This window comes from Delphinus delphis, chromosome X (genome assembly GCF_949987515.2).
Source record: "Delphinus delphis chromosome X, mDelDel1.2, whole genome shotgun sequence".
NCBI lineage: Eukaryota > Metazoa > Chordata > Mammalia > Artiodactyla > Delphinidae > Delphinus > Delphinus delphis.
In genome coordinates this window covers 98185780-98206231 of record NC_082704.1, presented here as the reverse complement: position 1 = coordinate 98206231, position 20452 = coordinate 98185780, and the positions used below count along the sequence as shown (strand labels likewise).

At 36.9% G+C, this 20452-nt stretch overlaps 1 protein-coding gene across 3 annotated transcripts in view; it reads left to right on the top strand.

Moving 5' to 3' along the window:
* The window catches only part of DMD (dystrophin), a 2124682-nt gene that overhangs the window by 1336210 nt on the left and 768020 nt on the right, over positions 1-20452 (top strand). For all 3 annotated transcript variants that reach the window (XM_060001925.1, XM_060001919.1, XM_060001920.1), the window contains one exon: positions 9269-9433. In XM_060001925.1, coding sequence (XP_059857908.1) covers positions 9269-9433 — 165 coding nt within the window. The remainder of the gene's footprint in view (positions 1-9268; positions 9434-20452) is intronic.

Genomic DNA, 20452 nt, shown 5'->3' with positions numbered 1-20452 from the left:
GAATAAAGCTGGACACATTGTTAAGTACTGCACAAATATTCTGTTTCTGTAGAAGAAGTGTACATGTGTACTTATGTAAAATAGTCATTTTCTTATTAAGAAGCAGTACATATTCATTGCAGAAAAATTAAAAAGGCAATCTGTTACCCAGAAATTGCAACTGTTAAACTTTTGGTACAGCGTACATTTTTCCATATCACTAAATATTTATCTACAGCACTTTTTAAATGGCTGCAGAGTATTTCACTGGATGGATGTCCCATAATTTTCAACCCGTACCCTGTTGGTGAGCATGTAAGCTATTTTCAATGTTTTGCATCTATCTGTATATGAGGCTATGGCAAACATTCTTATAGTTGAATATACGTACACATCATTGTCACCTTAACATAAACTATTAGAAGTAGAATTTGTGGTCTAAGTGTAAGAGTGTGTTTATATTTGGCTAGGTACTGCAAAAACTCTGCTCCATTCACTCCCAACCCCAACCGTCGAGGATATTCCAACATACTTGCTTACCAGCAGTGTATGATAAGGGCCAATTCCCTGAACTATTGTTATTGTATGATACCACCATTTACTAATATAAGACAAAATTTTTTAAATCGTTGCCAAATCAATCGATTTGAAGCTCACTGTCTGAATTTTGTTCCTGTAGTTCCTAGTGAAGGTAAACAGTTTAATAGATTTATAGGTACTGTATAGCACAGGGAACTCTGCTAAATGGGAAAAGAATTTGAAAAAGAATAGAAAAAATAGACTTATACGTCAGTTATAGTTCTTTCACGAATTGTCTGTTTCTGATCCTTCATTTTTTTTTTTTCATTTGAGCATTGGTCTTTTTCCTATTGATCTATGACAATGGTTTTATCTTAAGAGTGTCTGTGAAATTATATAAGATGTACTGTTTTTGGTTTTGATTTTTCTTTTGCTTATTTGAATTTTTATGTTAGAAAGTTTTATATTATAAATTGAAGTTGATCTCTTTATGATTTTTAAATAAAAAGTATAGCCTTTAAAGTAAAAGAACATTTTTAAATGAATAACAAATCTACCAAAATATATAAGTTACTTATTGCAGTTATATGAAGATCATTTAATCATGACTTTGGATTAATCAAAATCTAACAGTTTATTCAATAAGCAGTCTAATTTATCTTGTAGTCTCATATAATAGAGTCATGAATTAACAAATATCAAATAGTAGTTCTTTTGTTTTCAAAATATGTTTATATTTGAAATATATTGAAATACATTTCATTTATATTGTTTTATATTAAAGTTGACATCTAAATATGTATCTCATTAGTGATAATGTGAATTAATGGTATAGACTGTGCTCACAAAAATGAAAACTTTTGAAAAGTGTGAATTTTAATACTCCATTTATCAAGTAATATGTTAGATTTGGAAAGATAGCAGAACATATGTTTTGGGAGGGAAGAGAAAAGGAAAGAGTAGAATTTGGAGTCAGGAAAACCCAAATGTGTAAAGCCAAGTTTTCTCACTTACTAGTAAACTTAGGAATATTATTTATAGTTTTGAGCCTAATTTCCTCATGTGTTAATTGAAAGGAATGAATACTTTTGGTTTTGTTTTGGTTTATTTTTTTGCGGTACGCGGGCCTCTCACTGTTGTGGCCTCTCCCGTTGCGGAGCACAGGCTCCGGACGTGCAGGCCGAGCGGCCATGGCTCACGGGCCTAGCCGCTCCGCGGCATGTGGGTTCTCCCCGGACCGGGGCACGAACCCGTGTCCCCTGCATCGGCAGGCGGACTCTCAACCACTGTGCCACCAGGGAAGCCCAGGAATGAATACTTCTAAGGCTTTAAAAATATTTGCATGAAATCTTTTAAATTGAAGGAAAAGAAACGCATAAATAAGAAGTGCACAAATAATAACAATAGAAGCTGATGGATTTTTTAATAAGCTTTCATACCCATGCTCCTAGCACCCAGATCAAGAATTCGAACATTACCCTAGGAGTCTCCCTCATGTTTCTTCCCAGTTATTAACCCTTTCCCAGCTACCACCCTCACTCAAGGATAAGTACTTTCCTGATTTCTAACACCTCTATTAGTTTTGCCTGTCTTTGAAATTAATATAAATGGAATCATACAGTACCTGTATATGCTCTTATGTTTGAATTCTGTTCATTATTATTTCTGTGAGATTCTTCTGTGCTACTGCAGGTACTGTAGTCTGTTTTCTTATTCTCTTTATAGTGTCCCATTGTGTGAATATACCACAGTTTATCCATTCTACTGTTGGTAGTTATTTGGGTTGTGTCTAGTATGAGGCTATTATGAATAATGCTGTTATGATGTGCATGTCCTTTACTGCGTGTATGTGAATTTTTCTTTAGGATATACTTGAAATAGAATGGCTGGGTCATAAGTTATATGTGTGTTTGGCTTTGGAAATACCACCAGTTTTCCAATGTAGTTTACCAGTTCACTCTCACCAGCAGTGTATGAGAGTTCCAGTTGTTCCACATCCTCATCAAGAATATGTACTTTCATTCTTTTTCCTTTTAGCCATTCCAGTGGATGTGAACTGGTACCTCATTGTGGGTTTTTTTTATCTTTTTTTTTTTTTTTGCGATATGCGGGCCTCTCACTGTTGTGGCCTCTCCCGTTGTGGAGCACAGGCTCCGGACGCACAGACTCCGGACACACAGGCTCAGTGGCCATGGCTCACGGGCCCAGCCACCCCGCGGCATGTGGGATCCTCCCGGACCGGGGCACGAACCCGTGTCCTCTGCATCGGCAGGCGGACTCCCAACCACTGCACCACCAGGGACGCCCTCATTGCATTTTCATTTGTGAGCATCTGATAATTAGAGCCATTTTTATATCCACGTATGTGAAGTTCTTGTGCAAATCTTTTGGCCATTCGGGGGGGAAAATAGTCACCTGTCTTTTTCTCATAGACGTCAGAGTTCTTCGAATACAGCTTCTTTGTCAGATAGATGCATTGTGAATATCTTCTTCCAGCTTAGGCCTTGCTTTTTTCTCCTAATGATATCTCTTGATGAATGAAGTTCAATATATCAATCTTTTCCTTTATGGCTAGTGGTTTTTATATCTTATTTAAGAAATAATCACTTACCCTAAAATCATCAAGATATTTTCCCATGTTTTCTTTCAGAAACTTTTATTGTTTACCTTTTTACATTGAGGTCTACAGCAATCTAGAATTAATTATTTTGTGTACGGTATAGAGTAGGAGTCAAGATTCTATCCAGTTAACCTGGAACCATTTATTGAAAAGATCGTCCACAAGCCACTTAACTAAAGTGGGCACCGTTGTCATAAATTAAGTAAATATATGTAGTCTATTTGTTCTCACAGCCATACCACACATAATTAACTATAATAAATATTGAGTGGATAGACCTAGAGTCTGTCATACACAGTGAAGTAAGTCAGAACGAAAAAGACAAATACAGTATGCTAACACATATATATGGAATTTAAGAAAAAAAAAATGTCATGAAGAACCTAGGGGTAAGGCAGGAATAAAGACGCAGACCTCCTAGAGAACGGACTTGAGGTTATGGGGAGGGGGAAGGGTGAGCTGTGACGGGGCGAGAGAGAGTCATGGACATATACACACTAACAAACGTAGTAAGGTAGATAGCTAGAGGGAAGCAGCCGCATGGCACGGGGATATTGGCTCGGTGCTCTGTGACAGCCTGGAGGGGTGGGATAGGGAGGGTGGGAGGGAGGGAGACGCAAGAGGGAAGAGATATGGGAACATATGTATATGTATAACTGATTCACTTTGTTATAAAGCAGAAACTAACACACCATTGTAAAGTAATTATACCCCAATAAAGATGTTAATAAAAAATAAATAAATAAATAAATAAATATTGATATCTGCTTGTAAACATGCTTAAACTTTGTTATTTTTCAAGATTGCCTTGGATGTTTTTGGCCCTTTGCATTTCCATATAAATCTTAGAGTTGGCATGTCAATTTTTATTAAAAACTAGCTGCTGCAATTTTGTTAAGGGTTGCATTGAATTTACGCACTATTTGAAGAGAACTGATATTCTTACAGTATTGGAACTTTTAATCGGTTCCTTCAATTGGCTCCTGCCAGTAAAGGAACAAGGTATGTTCCTCTTTTTGCTTAGGTTTTCCTTAATCTCTCAGTAATGTTTGTAGTTTTTAGGGTAGATGGCTTGCTTTTTGGTATGAATTACCAAATTACTCCCTACAAATGTAAGACTTTATCCTAAAATGTAAGCGTGCTTACTCTCCAGAATTTTGACAAATAACCTTTTTAAAAAGCCAATATAATAGACAAGTGATGGTATATCATTGCTGTTTTAATTTGCATGTGATTGATTACTTAGTGATTGGACTTTTCTCTTGTTTATTGGTTGTTTGCATTTTTTGCCAAATTCCTGTGCATATTCTTTATCCAATTTTCCAGTAGATTTTCCATCTCCATTCTTTGAAAAATCTTTTTATATGTAATAATACTACCCTTTGTCTGATAAATGCTACAAATATTCCCAGTTACTTTTTTTTAGTTCTGCTGCCTTAATTTCTAGATGAACAATACAAATGTTATAGTTAATAGTTTATCTGCATTCCTATCACTTCTAAAGGGCTTCCCCACACCAATATTTCATTCTAGTTCTGCTCTTATTAATTTTTTTACACTTAACACTTTAATTTCTCTAGAATATTTTTGGTGTAAGATATGAAGTCAGTATTTAGTATCTGTTTATTTCTGAAACAGTCAACTCTATTTATCTTAATACTAAAACTTCTACACATTTGAAATTAAAATTGAAATATTGAAAGTAAAGGAAACCTAATCTTGTGTGAAATTAGGTCAAGATTTGGTTAGATACTAAATTAACACATAAGGGAACTGAATGTGTTTGTTTTCTTTCACCACAGGGCACATGTTGTATGAAGAGCATGGCTTTTTAATACTTAAAAAGATTATTAGCAAAAATGACACATTTTACTAGTAAAGTGTTTCTGTGCGTATTTTGATAAGAATATGAAGTAGTAAATATAACTAAATTTCTTTAAAACACATAGAAACTGACACAAAACGTACTCTTATTTTACATCATAAGTTATTTCTATCTGTTATCTTTTCCATGAACTATGTAGAAGAAGCCATCAGTTCCTGAAGACTGTTTTGAAGGACGGAGAGGGAGCACAGAAATTATGTGCTAGAAGATCTCATATTACACCCTATCATTAACTAAGTGATGTTGTCCTGGGAAAATAATCAGAAGATTTTTGACTGATGGCTTTAGACATGTTATATCCTATTAATCATGATTTGGTATTAAAATATATAAAGTATAATTTCTCACTACTACTTTTTGGTGAGAAGAAAAGCTAGTAGTTTTCCTTTGTAAATTAACTTATATCTTTGCAAAGGTAATACATTTATATTTTTCAAAAATTAAAAAATATAGTGAAAAATCCCCCACCCCATCTACCATCTGCCCTACCATCCCCAAACCTTGATTTTAGTTCCAGAAATATACCTACAAGGTGAATTCCTAGAAGTAAAAGTTCTGGGTCAAAGGTTATATGCATTTGATAGATATTGCCAAATTGCCATCCCATTGGCTGTATATAAGAGTCTGAGTTTTCCACAGCCTTGTCAGCATAGTGTGTTTTTAGACTTGGATTTTGTTATCAGTACAATAGTTGAAAGTTTTAGATCTCTCATTGTGGCCAAAGCGTAACTTCTTTTTGTATGTTTAAAATCCATTTGTGGTTGTTCTTTTTTCCAACTGCCCTTAAATTTTGTCCTATTTTCTTTTTGGTTGTTGGCCTTATTCATATTAATTTGCAGATGCTCTCTTATGGGTTAGGAAAATTAATATGTTATCTGAGATGTCTGTCACAAATATTTTCTTTCATAATTGTCATTCGTCCTTTAACTTTGCTTTTAGTTTTCTTTACCATGCATAAGTTTCTGATTTTTATATAGTCCAATTTACTAATATTTTTGCTTTTTAATTAAAGCTGTTTAACCTGAGGATAAAATTACATTTTTTTTTATGTCGTTGACTACTCTGGACATGTATTGCTTCTTACATTGAGAAAAAAAGAAATCAATCCTGAATCTGGAAATTGTTTTTCTTTCATTCAACAGATACTTATTGAAGACCTATCATGTGTAGGAACCTAGTTCATCCAGAAATTAAATGTAAATAACAAACTAAATAGTATAAAGTAAATGCTATGATAGTGGGAAACACAAGGTCTGTGAGGCTGTATCTAATGTAGGTATCATAACTAAGCTGAAAACTACTTGTGCCCCACGATCTCGTTATAAGTGGTCATTTAATTATTCCAGATGTTAGTTAAATCTCACCCATTGTACTGTTTTCTGTCGGGGGTTGTTCTGTCTCTATAACCAGGAAGGGATGGGTTAGGAGGATAAGAAGGAAACCAACAAGCTTCGCTAAACGTTATCCAGGGCTTCCCTGGTGGCGCAGTGGTTGAGAGTCCGCCTGCCGATGCAGGGGACACGGGTTCGTGCCCCGATCCGGGAGGATCCCACATGCCGCGGAGCGGCTGGGCCCGTGAGCCATGGCCGCTGAGCCTGCGCATCCAGAGACTGTGCTCCGCAACGGGAGAGGCCACAACAGTGAGAGGCCCGCGTACCACACACACAAAAAAAAGTTATCCAGATTTCTGCACTTACATATAAAACCTAAATGAAACATGATTTTTTGGTGATATTTGGTGATCAGGTATAAAAATGTGTTTGCAACTCGATTTTAGAGATTTTAGGAATGTATGATGGCTATTATTTCCAGTAGCTTCAGAATCTAGAGGCTCTTAGATGCTGTACATTGAAGCAATAAAATGCTTTTCACGTTTACTTGTGAGTAGAAAATGATCCAATAAAAATAAACTGTTTAGTTCCCTCCTTATAAATGCTGAAAAAGATAAGTTATGGGCACTATTAGATTATATATTATATGCATGGAATTACATTTGTGATATCAGCTATAACACACTCACATACGCATATTGGATTGGCCAAAAATCCGTCTTACGGAAAAACCCAAACGAACTTTTTGGCCAGCCCAATACATGTATAAATATAGTTCAGCGCTGTAGATGGCCTTATGGATTAGAACTCATGAAATTCAAATAGGCCTTCATCTAATAGTATGTTTACTTGGCTTTATAGCAGGATACAAGTGAGACAAAGCAGATACAGTATCATGATTCATTAGTCATGGGCAGACGTTCCATGCTACCCACACACATTACTTCTTTTGACTCCTTATCCACACAGGGAAAAGCTGCCAGAGGTGAAAACCAGAGTTTGTGCAGGTCACTTTAAATTGAAGCCACAGCCTCTATTTCCCTTCTGTCTTTTACTCCATTTTCGTCATATAGGCCCAAGGTCCTAATATCAACTCACAGCTTCTCCAATCCAGGCATAGTTCTATACAGCAAGCAAGCCAGACCCAGCATTTCCCATTCATCTTGAAGTTAGTAACTTAAAGTTAGTGTCCCAAGGAAACATTGTTGTGGGAACCTAAGGTCGATCCCAGGCTGGCCTGCATCTGCCCAGGCTAGATGTTAACCCTTTACTCATGCATCTGCATGCATTTTACAAAATATATACAAATGTACTCACAATATATTTCAAAATACATGTTGTCCACATATAATAAGAGCTTATATAATGTTCTTTCCCCTATAAATTAATTGATTGGTTATTTTGTCCACTAATGTATCTCCTTTTCACCCTACAACTCTTGGGTCCAAATAAAGAATATAATGCTCACTAGTTAGCTCTTTTAGAAGTTTCTGAAATGATTGGTCCAAAGTATGGGGCATTGTTTAGATGATGTGCTACTATATTAGTATGCTTATCTAGTTTACTTTTAAAATTTTTTCTATTATTACTCATGATATCATGATAGTATATAATAGATGCATATTGTAACATTTATGTTCATATTACAATGTAATATTATATTTATATTATTAGTAGAGTATAATTAATAATATAAAGAGTTGCCGTTGCAAGTTCACACTCTATTCCTGCGTACCTGTTTTAGCCCTTGATAATCTGAAGAAAAAGGCTTTACTCTCTTGTCTCTCTGCATACACTTGAGTTGGAGCAATAACCAACATTGAATGATTTTATTATCATTCACTATCATGCAGAATATTGCTGTAAACTATTTACATGGATTACTTTATTTAATCCTTACTATGACTCTATGAAGCAGGTACTGTCATTGTCCTCATTCTATAAGAGAAGGCATTGGGAGTTAAAGAAAACTTGGCTAAAGTGTTAACAAAAGGGATGGAACCTTTTTTTTTTTTTTTTTGGCCGCGGGGCATGAGGGATCTTACTTCCCAGACCAGGGATCGAACCTATGTCCCCTGCAGTGGAAGCACAGAGTCCTAACCACTGGACTGCCAGGGTATTCCAGAACCCCAATTTAAAACCAAGCAGCGTAACTCTAGACCTCACAATGTTGAACAGCATACCACACTGCTTCCCAAGTTATTTATGGTTTTCAACCAGGGATAAAATTATAGAAGGTTATAAAATTGGGATAATAGTATCTGTATGATAGAGTTGTTGGGCAGATTAATGAAGACAGTAAATGTGAAACTTCCAAACACGGTTGCATGGCACATAGTAAGCCCTTAATAAAAATCACTTATAATCATTCCATGATAGTTTACTCTAATTCAGATGTTCTTTTTACTTTTCATTCCAGTCATCTGATTCTGTTTTATTTGGTTATACTAGAGCTCACAAACTACAGATCCCAAAAATGCTTACCTCACCAGTCTTCTTTGTACATAAAAGAATTTCCTTGTACAATTTTCCTTAACATAAAAGAAAGTTAGAAACAAGTATAAAGGCAGAGAGTCTGGCATATAATACACAAGGCACCATTATGTTTAATGAATGAGTGGGTAAGTGAAGAATACACTTCGTTACTTTCGTCGGTCGGAGTTGGGTGTGCATTTGTGTGGGTGTGTGTTTTGTATTTCAATAAAAGGCTTATTGTCTTCAGAGTATAGAATTTTGGAAAGACTGTTAATCAATGATTTATAATACATGAATTAAATCCTAATGTGTAACACATGTATGTAATCAATATCATGCTGTTAAAATATCAAATTACATAAATTTCTATAACATTTCATAACAAATAGCTTTTGAAAACAATTCTTTTGCCTTTTTTTTTTAAATCATGAGACTCTTTTACTTTGTTTTTCCCTATAGGTTTCTAGAGTATTACCTGAGAAACAAGGAGAAATTGAGGCTCACATAAAAGAGCTTGGACAGCTTGAAGAGCAATTAAATCATCTGCTTCTGTGGCTGTCTCCTATTAGGAATCAGTTGGAAATTTACAACCAACCAAATCAAACAGGACCATTTGACATTAAGGTAAAGACATTTTGCTCTAAATATTATTTTTCAAGAGTGGAAATATCACTGAAATAAATTTCTCATTTGTTATCATCATCACCGTCATCGTTGTTATAACGCTAATAATAATAATAATTATTACTTGAGTAACATTTTTTGTTTTTTCTTCTGGCATTTACTAGCAATGATGTTTCATTAAACTCATATCACCAGAATGTCTTCATTATACTTGTTACTACGATCCATTTTCCATCCCTACTTGAATTGTACTTAATATGTTTGTAGACTCCTTATCTAAAACTGAAGTCATTTTGGAGACTAAGTGCCTACAAAGTGAAGTATAGACTCCTTAGTAGACATTATAAAACCCTGTCAGACTGACTCCAGTTTACCTTGGTATCCTCGTATTCTGCCAACAATCTCCTCTTGTATTCTGGATACAACAAATTTTATAGTATCTTTATATGCATGTGGTTTCATGCCATGTCTGTGTTCTTGATCTTCTCTCTTCTTTAAATGACTTCTGTCTCATTTTTTGGCATGATGAATTTTCCGCCATCCTTTAAGACTGAATTCAATGTCATTGCTTCTTCAGAGCCTTCTTGCATACCCCTAGTAGAGTGAAAAACCCTTTTAGGATTGCTTATAAACCTCTGTATCCATCTCCTATAGTCTTTGTACATTGATTGACACTTGAATTTTAGAGACCTGAGTACCTCATCCCACTGTTCTTTGAATGCAGAGGGCATCTTCTTACTTATCTCCCTGTCCCACTCATTTCTGAACACCCCCATCCCAGGGCTCAGTGTATGGTGGGTACTTGTTAGCATTTTTAAATCAATGAGTACAGATGTTCATGAGGCACCCAGAATGGTAATGAGATGCTATAGGTAAGCTTAGGGCTCCAGACAAGTATGCCAGTTGGGCACCACCATCTCCTCCTCTTAGTGTCCCTGTACACATTGATTGTTCCTATCTTTTCTCCCTTCCCAGGAGCCCATTTCAAGGATTTGTCCCAATATAATTCCCTATTTTTTTGCATCTCCTATGGGCCAACAACATTAAGTGGCCAATCACGTAAACCAGTTCAATTGAAAGCACAGCCTATTAATTAATGTAATGATGGGTAACTTCAGACTAAATAAGTTAAATAATATCTTTGAGAAAAGTGTTTTCTTTTAATTCATTGGCCCAAATTATTCAATTTATTTGCTTTCCAGGACTATAACAACCTAATGGTTTTATCACTACCTAGTTGGTGTTTTGCTAGGAGATAAGGATAAAAGCAAGTGTGAGGATCTTTTAGAGAAGAGTTAATGAACATTTAGGAAGGATGTACTTGAGTGAGGAAAGGAAAGAGATACAGAAAGGTTTGCCACACCTAAAATGACTTATATTTGCAAAGTGCACTGCACTACTTTTACCTTACTTCTTCTTGACATGTTTACATCTCCCATTCTGATAGCTACCCACCAGAGCTGATGATGTCACAAGTAGACATCATTTCACCAGTGCAAAACCCAGGCTACTCAACCAGTGGCATGGTCTTGGGTTCAGTTTGACAATTAAATTCAAGTCACAATAGGTTTTTAACCAGAACAAATTTAGTTAACTTTAAGAAAGTATACAGGACAAGTGAAAACATAGCCAGCGCAGTGATGACAGAGTGGAGGTCTTGACACCAAGGTGCAGCTTCTGATGGACCCGTCACCCTGCATTTGAGTCATGTGTGGTCACAGGGACAAGACTGGGTGAGTGCAAAGCACATTATCATGCAGGGAAGCCATCAGTTCTGGTATCCTTTCAGTTTTTCCACCTAACTAGCACCTAGTGTCCTCAGAGGTATTTGACTAGCACCCCTTCTCCAGTGCAACTGCATCTCATCAATACTGATTTTTCATTACTCAATAAATAATCCCAACAAGGAAGGACAGTTACTTGGTCCAGTGAACAATAACCTCAGCCAGATTCTCAATTATCTTGGATCGAGTATATTCTTAAATATCTCTTGACTTAGTGTGACAAGAGGAAAGGCCATAAACTCTTTATTCCCAACCAGAAATAGTTTTTTGGAACTCAGATATAAAAGCACTCAGATTTAAATACAATCTTCAGTTAGAATGTGCTTCTTCACTAAAATAATGAAAAATATATTCAATGTGAGCTTACTCTCTACATGGAATATATTTAAGAGAAAAGATAACAAAATCCTCTGATACAAATGGGTGTTGTTGACTCAACCAAAGTAACTTTAGTCCCAATGTGTGTACCCCAGAATAGTGCTCAAATATTAAAAACTTTCATTGAGCCTTTGTCCACGGCCCATATGTTCCTGCCAAATGGGTCCCTGCAGTTTAGCATGAAAGCTACTCTCAGCTGTGTTAATCACGTTCCTTTATTAAAGCTCCAAGACACCACTCTCACTGCTGTGTCTAGTTTCAGGAGTCATGATATTTGCCCTCCTGCAGCTCAGTCTAAATCACTGAGGGGAGAGGCAGCTGCTTTTTCCCTGGCAGTAAAACTCCTTGGCTTCAGTCCTCTGTGCATATCCTGAGTTTTTCATCTCTGGAGTGTAGATTTCAAAAATATTCCTTTAGCCTTTTTCTTCTGCTTGTGGCTGTATCCAAGGCAAAAAAAAAAAACCCATAAAATCATATACATGATGACTCAAAAAATTCTTCCTATACTTCGCAGACCCCTACTTGTAATCAGGAAATAGTGACCTGTGTGAATAATTTACTAACCTACCCAGTTCTTTATCCTTCTTTGTCTAGCTTCTATCTATATTCACTGTCTAATGAATTATTTATTAAGATTGCACAGAGTTCTTCTGCTAAAAGATATGCGGTTTTAATCTGTACAGCCTTCTCTAGCCCTCTGCTTAGAGATTAAACTTTTTTTTCAGTTAAAGAAATATGGGAAAATGGACTTGACTTAACTTCAAACTACTGGAAACCAAAAAGTTTGTATACAGCTTTGAGGACATGCCCGTTTTTTAACACAGAGAGAGAAACACCTTTAAAAAAAATCTTAGGAGTGAGTTAATGCAAAGAAAGTAGATGCACAAGCAGCCTCTATTTCCTAAATTTAAAGAAATTGTCCTTATCTGGCCATGGTGGCCATGGCTTCCTCTGAAAAAAACGGCCTAAGGCCTTGCCATCCAGGTGATTTGTTTTCTCTAGTCACTCTGAGCACCTGTTAGAAAAATATGTAATATCCTCTGTGAGCCTCGGTTTTGCCGGCTTGGTACTTCATGCTTATTGATGAAATGCAGCTAGCTGTGTAATGAAACCCAAATAAAAAAAGCCTTAAGGGCTCTGCTCTAATACATTGTTTATTCTGGAGGGAAAATTGACTGCACATCGCTTGGCTTGTGCAATTTACTCCCGAAATATTCTTATTCAGGAAATCCTGCAAATAGCAATATTCATCTTGAAAATCACCTCACAGAACCCTTAGCAAGCTGAGAAACATAATCAATGAGATAGTGATGTAGAGGGTGAAAATTAGGCATAATCACAGCCCTTTCCCATCAGTCAGCCCACTAGAAGGCATGCCTTTGAATTTTGATTTTCAAATGTACTCTCAACTTAGACACCAAATATGTTGATTTTAGATTAAAGAAATGATAATTGAATGCTAAGAACCAGGAACCAGTTAAATTTTCTATGAAGGGTCTTATGCTTTTAATCTTTAATGAATGCTTTCAGTAACGACCTGGATATACACTACTTACCTGACATGAAACTGCCTAACGACTGCTTTCCAAACTTTTTTAAAATTTATTTATTTATTTATTTTGGCTGTGCTATGTGGCATGTGGGATCTTTGTTCCCTGACCAGGGATCAAACACGTGCCCCTTGTATTGGAAGTGCAGTCTTAACCACTGGACCGCCAGGGAAGGCCCCCAAACCTTTTATTTAAATATGAGGTGGGGAGGGGGCACATAATTTTATGTTGTCTGACTGACTATATTATGCTCATATTGATGACAAGGAGGGTTTTTTCCTCCCCTCAGGAATGACTTTCCACCTGTGGTCCATTAAAAAGCATGACAGTGTTGTACTGACTCTTCCTTACCATGTAAGACACTTAATTGTCTATGATGTCAAATCCACGCTGAAAAGTACCAAAGGACACAACTGTAGTGACTGAATGTTAAAGTATCTGAATACCAAAATCCTTCTCTGCATGTGTTCAGATTGCTGTGAGTGTTGTCAAAGAAAAATTGCATGGGACAACTTAATACGCAAGTAAGACTTTATTCAAGACTATTGCAATAGGGGAGAGAGATTGAACTCAACTCCATTGAAAGAAAAGGCAAGAAAGACTTTAAGCGTTGGGATGAGCTAGGGGAGAAGTAGAGAAGTACTAGAGGACATTAACAGGGAGGTTGGTTCTTGTGATTAGGCCATCTGTGTTTGCTAGCTGTCACTTATTGAAGGTAAACTACCATCTTCCCACAGAGACTAGGAGATAGGGTACTATCCTTCTGGATGTTTACATTTCAAAAAGATGGCTCCCAGGTCCTTGAAAAGGCTATTCCTGGGTTGTAAAAGATTTACATCTCAAAAGGGCAGAGAAGGAATTTATAATAGAAAGTTTTCTAAAGTAAATGTGCTAAGAAAAGAGATGTCAGTCCTATAATCAGGAAGAAACCTATCTAAATTTTTTAAGCTAAAGGGGAATGTTACAGCCATCTTTGTCAGTCCCTTTTTTGTTCAAGGGAAACTAGGTTTCTGATTGAACAACTTAGGAAAGCTACTCCATGTAGTTCATTTTCGAAGCTTTCTGTTGTTGAAAGACTAGCTGAACTGACTCTGAGACTTGGGTGTAGAGGATATTTGCTGGATGGTGTGAGCAATCAGGTATTTAATGAGGGAGCTTTTTATGCAGGTAAGAAGAAGAAAGATTAATTGTTAGAGCAGACTGTAAACCAGGTTTCTGAAGCCAGAGGGTAGCCACTTAAGAAAATTCCTAGATGTTGTGCTGGAGGCATTTTTAGATAATGGAGTGAGGATGGCAGTGGAGTGAGGATGGCAGTGGAGATGGATTTCTGGGTTTGCAGCTTGAATGTTTTTGGTGATAGCACAGACATCAGAGAGGTTTTAGTAAGATTGTCCACAGTCATGGCTATTTCCTGGGGCAGAGCGTGAAAGATGTGGGAGTTCTGGTGAACTTCCTGAGGAGCCCACACAGCAGCAGCTCCAGGCATGAAGATTGTCCATACATAATCTACTGTGCTGATGAGTCTTTTGAAGTATATTTCAAGTTATTCAGCTTCAGCTCTCAGGGCTTCTTTAGAGCCTGGGGGAAAAAGTTTAGCTCCAAGACAATGTAGACTCTCAGTAAGGATCTGGACAGTCAGCTTTTAGTTCTCAGTCATGCCAAGACAGGAGAGTGGGAGAAAGATTGGAAACATTAATTTGGAGAGCTGTGGCCAGATATTGAAGGAAATGAGAATAATTGAAAATCTGGTAATAACTGTAAGACAGCAGGATCCAGTCCAATTTACGGGTAGGTAACAAAATCATGTACTCTGCAAAGAAAAGTAAAATAGCTCAAAGGCAATGAACAGGGCCAGAATCTGATAACCCACAGAGGTATGCTATAGTTTTCTATTGAAACATAAAAATTTTCCATACAGTAACCTCCCGTTTGATCAAAGATACTCAAAGTAAGATTATTCTTGTTTACAAAATAAGGCTGAGCTCTTTATTTACACAGACGCAGCAGGGATAATAATTTACCACATAGGCCTTTTAAAGTTTGTTTTGCTGAAAATTTTCATAAGGAATTTCAGTTTTGACTTTTAAAAGACTCATGAGATTAAGAAGCGAAGCCAAGAACTTGAAATCACATTTTACCTGCCATGCCTATAGATTTGGGTGAATTCTTCTATTCTTGAAGTCCTTAAAATATCCAAAGTTTTCCTGGGCCTGCCAGGAAGTGACCTTCCTTATTCACCTGTAAGGCTGGGCATCCTGTAAGCCAGGTACTAGGCCAGCTTTCCCAAGAGGGCTTTGTAAAAGGCCTTCCATAAAATTAACTATGGTTTTCTAAAACTGTCTGGTCATATCTGATTCTATGACACCATTCTTAAATATGACAGTCCAGTCAAAGCCTTGGTTATATAATCAGTTTTCTCAATTATGTCCTGTTACATAAAGGACAGATTCTTATTGAACCTATGCAAATAAATATATTGCCATGAAAATAAGAATACTTGATAAGAGTTTGAGTTCTGGAGGGATCAGGCAGGGAGAAAAGATAAATGTTTCATTTCTCTCCACAGAAATGTAATCTACTAAATTACTATGAGTTATAGATAGGATAAGTAAAAAGAAAAAGGAGTTCTTAATGTTAAGAAAACAGAACATGAAAGCATCAACCATATTCCCAAAAGAACCCTAATCAAATCATCCTTCATCAGTTCATTCAGTTCTATGTAATTGATTCTTGTTTTACTTGATCTCGGGTTAGCAGTTTCCTAAAACCCATTAGCTTCTCCACTAGAGTTCTGGAAATCCTGAGTCAGTCCAGTGGTATGGTCACAAAGTTATTTAAACAAAGCTCTCAGAAGCCTGTGCCCTAGAGTACCTGGTGTAGTCCTTTCCAAGAGTTTAGGAGATAGTCCCTTTTTCTTGAAGATAGGGATTCTGGCCTGTAACTGACAAGAAGCGCTTTCAGGGAAGCCTCCGAATAAAACAACAGATATCTGTAAATGACAGAAGGCTTCAAATAATCATGGTTAAAGATCTGATGAAAGTTCATTTGACAAGGAAATGTTATTTTTGTGGCACACACCATTTTAATGTAATAACTGAAGTTACTGCTGATAACATTAGACTGTCATTGTCTAATATTAGGCAGAGCAGCACCAGGTTATACCATGAACAACAAGGGCATTAACACATTTCTAGGAACTTCATATAAGTACTGTAATATTTATATTAATAACATTTGATCCATAACCTAGGGATACATTACATGCAACTCAACATATCACATAAACCTAATTATTCTTAATCTAGTTTTGGAAGGTGAGAGAACAAATCCTTTGAGATTTTCAAGGCAGCTTGAGATCAAGATTTCATTTAGGATTTGATTTGTGGAAGGCAAAATATCAAAGGTTGTCAAATATGTGAAAAGGTTTGAATACTTGGTGAAACAGGATCATGGGTCACCAAAACGATGCTTGACTACCTATTTAACCAAAGTGACAATAAAAGATTTCAGAAATAAATATAGGAGGTGATATGATTGTACAAGACTTTGGCTCTTTCAAAAGTGCGATGCCTCGATTCTCTTAAATAATCAAGGACATGATAAAATCTACACAAAGCACAGGGAATTATTCTCATAAGACAGAGAATCATTGCTGCCTAGGTGGATTACTCAAAAGGTAAAGAAAAACCTTTTACGATCTCTTATTAGGAACAGACCAATAATCCAAGAAAACTTTGCCATTTTAATAAAGAGAAGATTAAATTCTAGTTTTGCATTAGTATACTGTTGATACTAAAAATCATCTTTTAAAAGCTTTAAAGATATATCCACCCAATCATAGCCAGCTTTGACCACATAACGTAAAATTCCTTTTCCACAAAACTACAACTTTCTGTGTCTGTTCAGATTTTGTCCTACATTTCTTCTCTTTTCCCTTCTGGGACAAGCAGTCATTTTACCTTAGGACAACATTACTCCCTTCTTGCTTAACAAAAACGCATGCTACGTACCTGGCATACAATGTACACAAAGTTGTTTATCTTGGACATTGTTGTTTCTAGAGATTTTATTTATGTATACTGATTAATAGCTTTTAACCATTAGTAAATTTTATTTTACAGAGAAAACCAGAAAGCAAATAAATTTGAACTGTCACATGCTAGCATTTTGTAGCAGACTAGCAAATGTTACGAAAATAAAAATAGGTTACCTGCTCAATAGGGCTAAAACTTCCCACCAGTAATTGTGGGAGGAGATTTTTTAAGATTTCCTTTGGACTTAATATGTAATCTTGTGGGAGCTGTGGACTAAAATTTGGGCGTGTGACTGAAGTTATGCCAAGGGGCTACCTGGGGTGTCTCCAGAGCCAATCTGAGTGTATTAAATATCTAGTTTGTCTCTAAGTAGACTTTTCAGCTTCAGGTAGTTACTTCTGGGGTTCCTATATCCCTTGAGAGCGGCCTGTGGGGGCGGGGAGCATAAAGCTTAAGTGACTAAAAGGAGTTGGGGAGGTGGAGTGGCAAGTGAAAAGCCTGACAGGGGTGGACAGAGGGCTGGACAATTAAAGGGAGCTGAAGGGAAGATTGAAGGTGGTAAAAGGAGAACACAACAGTGGAGATGATGGGAAGGGAGAGGTCTTAGATGAGCCAGTTTAGGGAGATCCTAGGTTTTCCAAAGAGGCCAATTGAAAATTCCAGATTATCTTTGGTAAAATCACGCCAACAAGGAGAGAAGCGGACAGCTCCATAGTAGTAGCCTTCAGAGAAGGAGAATCAGAAGACTGAGAATTTCCCCTGGAGAAGGGAGGAACCGCAGTAATGGCAACAAAGAAAGAAAACCCAAACGAGATCTCTACAGAGAAAGACTACTCTAAGTACCAGAGAACTGAAGCTCAACCGAATGAGATCTCATTGAGAATTTTCTATGGTCTAAGCCAATGATAGCTTTCACACAAATAAGCCTGGGACTCTAACCCAGCCTCAAGAGTATACCCAGAATCCTAAGAATCACAATGTGTCCTTACCATGCTTCCAAAGATTATCATCTTTGGAAGCACTGGATTCTGAGTTGGACTGATCAGTGGATCCCCAGTCAATCAGTCAGGAGTGTGGATAGTTCACAAGATCAGCTTTTCAGAGGTTAATGTCATCTAGTTCATTGTTTGGAGTGAGATAATTCAAGTTCAGATAGTTACTCCCTTAGATAGACATGTACTAGCTCATGTTAAATTGAAGAATATATCTGATTTAGTTTACTTTTATTTTTGAAGAACTAGTGTTGGGAAGGTGAGGCACAGGGAAGAGGACACTGACCTCTTAGCCTAATAATCTTCTAATCCTCTTTCTTAGGAAATAAAAAAGTTTCAGTGTTTTCTATTAGGTATGAAAATATTTCTATGGAATGTGTATTGAAAAACAGTGGGTGAAAGCTATTTGACAAAAAGACAATATTCTCATTCACTATGCAGCTAGACAGAGGTTTTTTTGAAAATTTAAAACTCCTCTGAGCTTAGGTTGGTTCTGGGCGAGAGTATAATTCTGGCTCTGATAAAATCTTGAAGATTGTTGAGGTTTGTGGGTACCATATTTGAGTGAAATTAGGCATCAACTTTTCTCTTCGAACACTGGGCAATCAGAATTCTTCCTCTTACTTTCCACCCCCTCTACTCAATTCCAAAATCCATCGCTGAGTTGAAGTAGCAGAGAGAGAAACAAAAGACCCAAGTTCAAATCCCAGCTCGGACACTTACTGGCTTTATGACATTGTTTAACTCACTTACCCTTCTTAACCTGACTTTCCTGTTCATTAAAAAATGAAAAACACGAGCCGATTTCCCTGGGACACTATTGGATTAAGGTAACACTGAGGTGGGAACACATTTTCCTAAGGCAATAGAAAAAAGACAGTGAATGGGAACTCTCCTTTTGTAGCTGGAATTTTGACAAAAGCCCTTAAAAAGAAAAATCAGGCTTGCAAAATACCCCCTCTTTCAAAAGAAATCAGCAAGTTGCTACCAGAAAACCACTCCAAAAACGACTGTAGATAGTCATGAGAGTTTCATCATTCACCAAACCGAATTGCCTATATAAGGAGAAGAATATAAACTTGAAAAGAGTTTCTTGAATTGAGAATTTCTGAAATGGAGAATTCAAGTAAGACTGACAATTTATTGGCCAAGAAGAAGCAGGTGTGGCTTTTACTGTTCTCTTCCTTATGAGGGAGGGGAGGAGGTCAAACCTCCCTGGCAAGGCAAGGAGGAGGGCTCCAAGCAGACCTCTGTTACAGTGGTATTCAGACGATTCTGCTTGTAGACCTCTAAAAATAGTTTAGAAAACTGAGTATCTGCTAGGACGTTTTAAAGTTGACATCCATTTCCTCCCTTGGCATATTGCAAATATTGACACTTAAGAAGTGTTACATTACTCTTTTGAGTGGATCCAGTGGAATCCAAATACCATAGCAATATGATATCTACCATCACCCACTTTAAAAAAAAATACACAGGGGCTTCCCTGGTGGTGCAGTGGTTGAGAGTCCGCCTGCCGATGCAGGGGACACGGGTTCGTGCCCCGGTCCGGGAAGATCCCACATGCCGCAGGGCAGCTGGGCCCGTGAGCCATGGCCGCTGAGCCTGCGCGTCCGGAGCCTGTGCTCCGCAACGGGAGAGGCCACAGCAGTGAGAGGCCCGCGTACCGCAAAAAAAAAAAATACACAAAACAAGGTCATCATTAATAATTAGAAGTTTCCTATCAGTCCTCTTTCTTCTTTAAATCATATTTCCAGTCCACTTCCCCAAAGAGTTGTATCCTAATGTAATACATATTTATGCTATGAAGTCTTTGATTAACCATTCTGTCATACTTCTGTATGACAAATACACCCATGTCGTTTTAAATTCAATTTTTAAAACAATATTCTGTGACTATAAGCTTCTCAGTATTTTTTAAAATCCTTTAGATTGAGTTATAGCTACAGTCATTAAGAATAAAGATACCTAGTAATAACCAAATTGCCTAAATATATGTAACTTGATAAATAATTATTACACATACCCAGTAGATTTTTGGAAATTAATCTATGAATGAGATGGCTGAGTAAGTGTATGATGGTACCTTGATTAAAGGAGGATTTCAGTCATTAATATTTTGAATTCTGTTTCAATTTGGTGTAAATGTGTCTTAGGTAAAATACACTATTGAGATACATCAGTTTGTAAAGTTGGAGGACGATCATTAACTAAAAAGTAGGAATGATAACTGGAATGATGTATGTACCACAAGAACAAACCCAGACAAATCCCTTGTAGA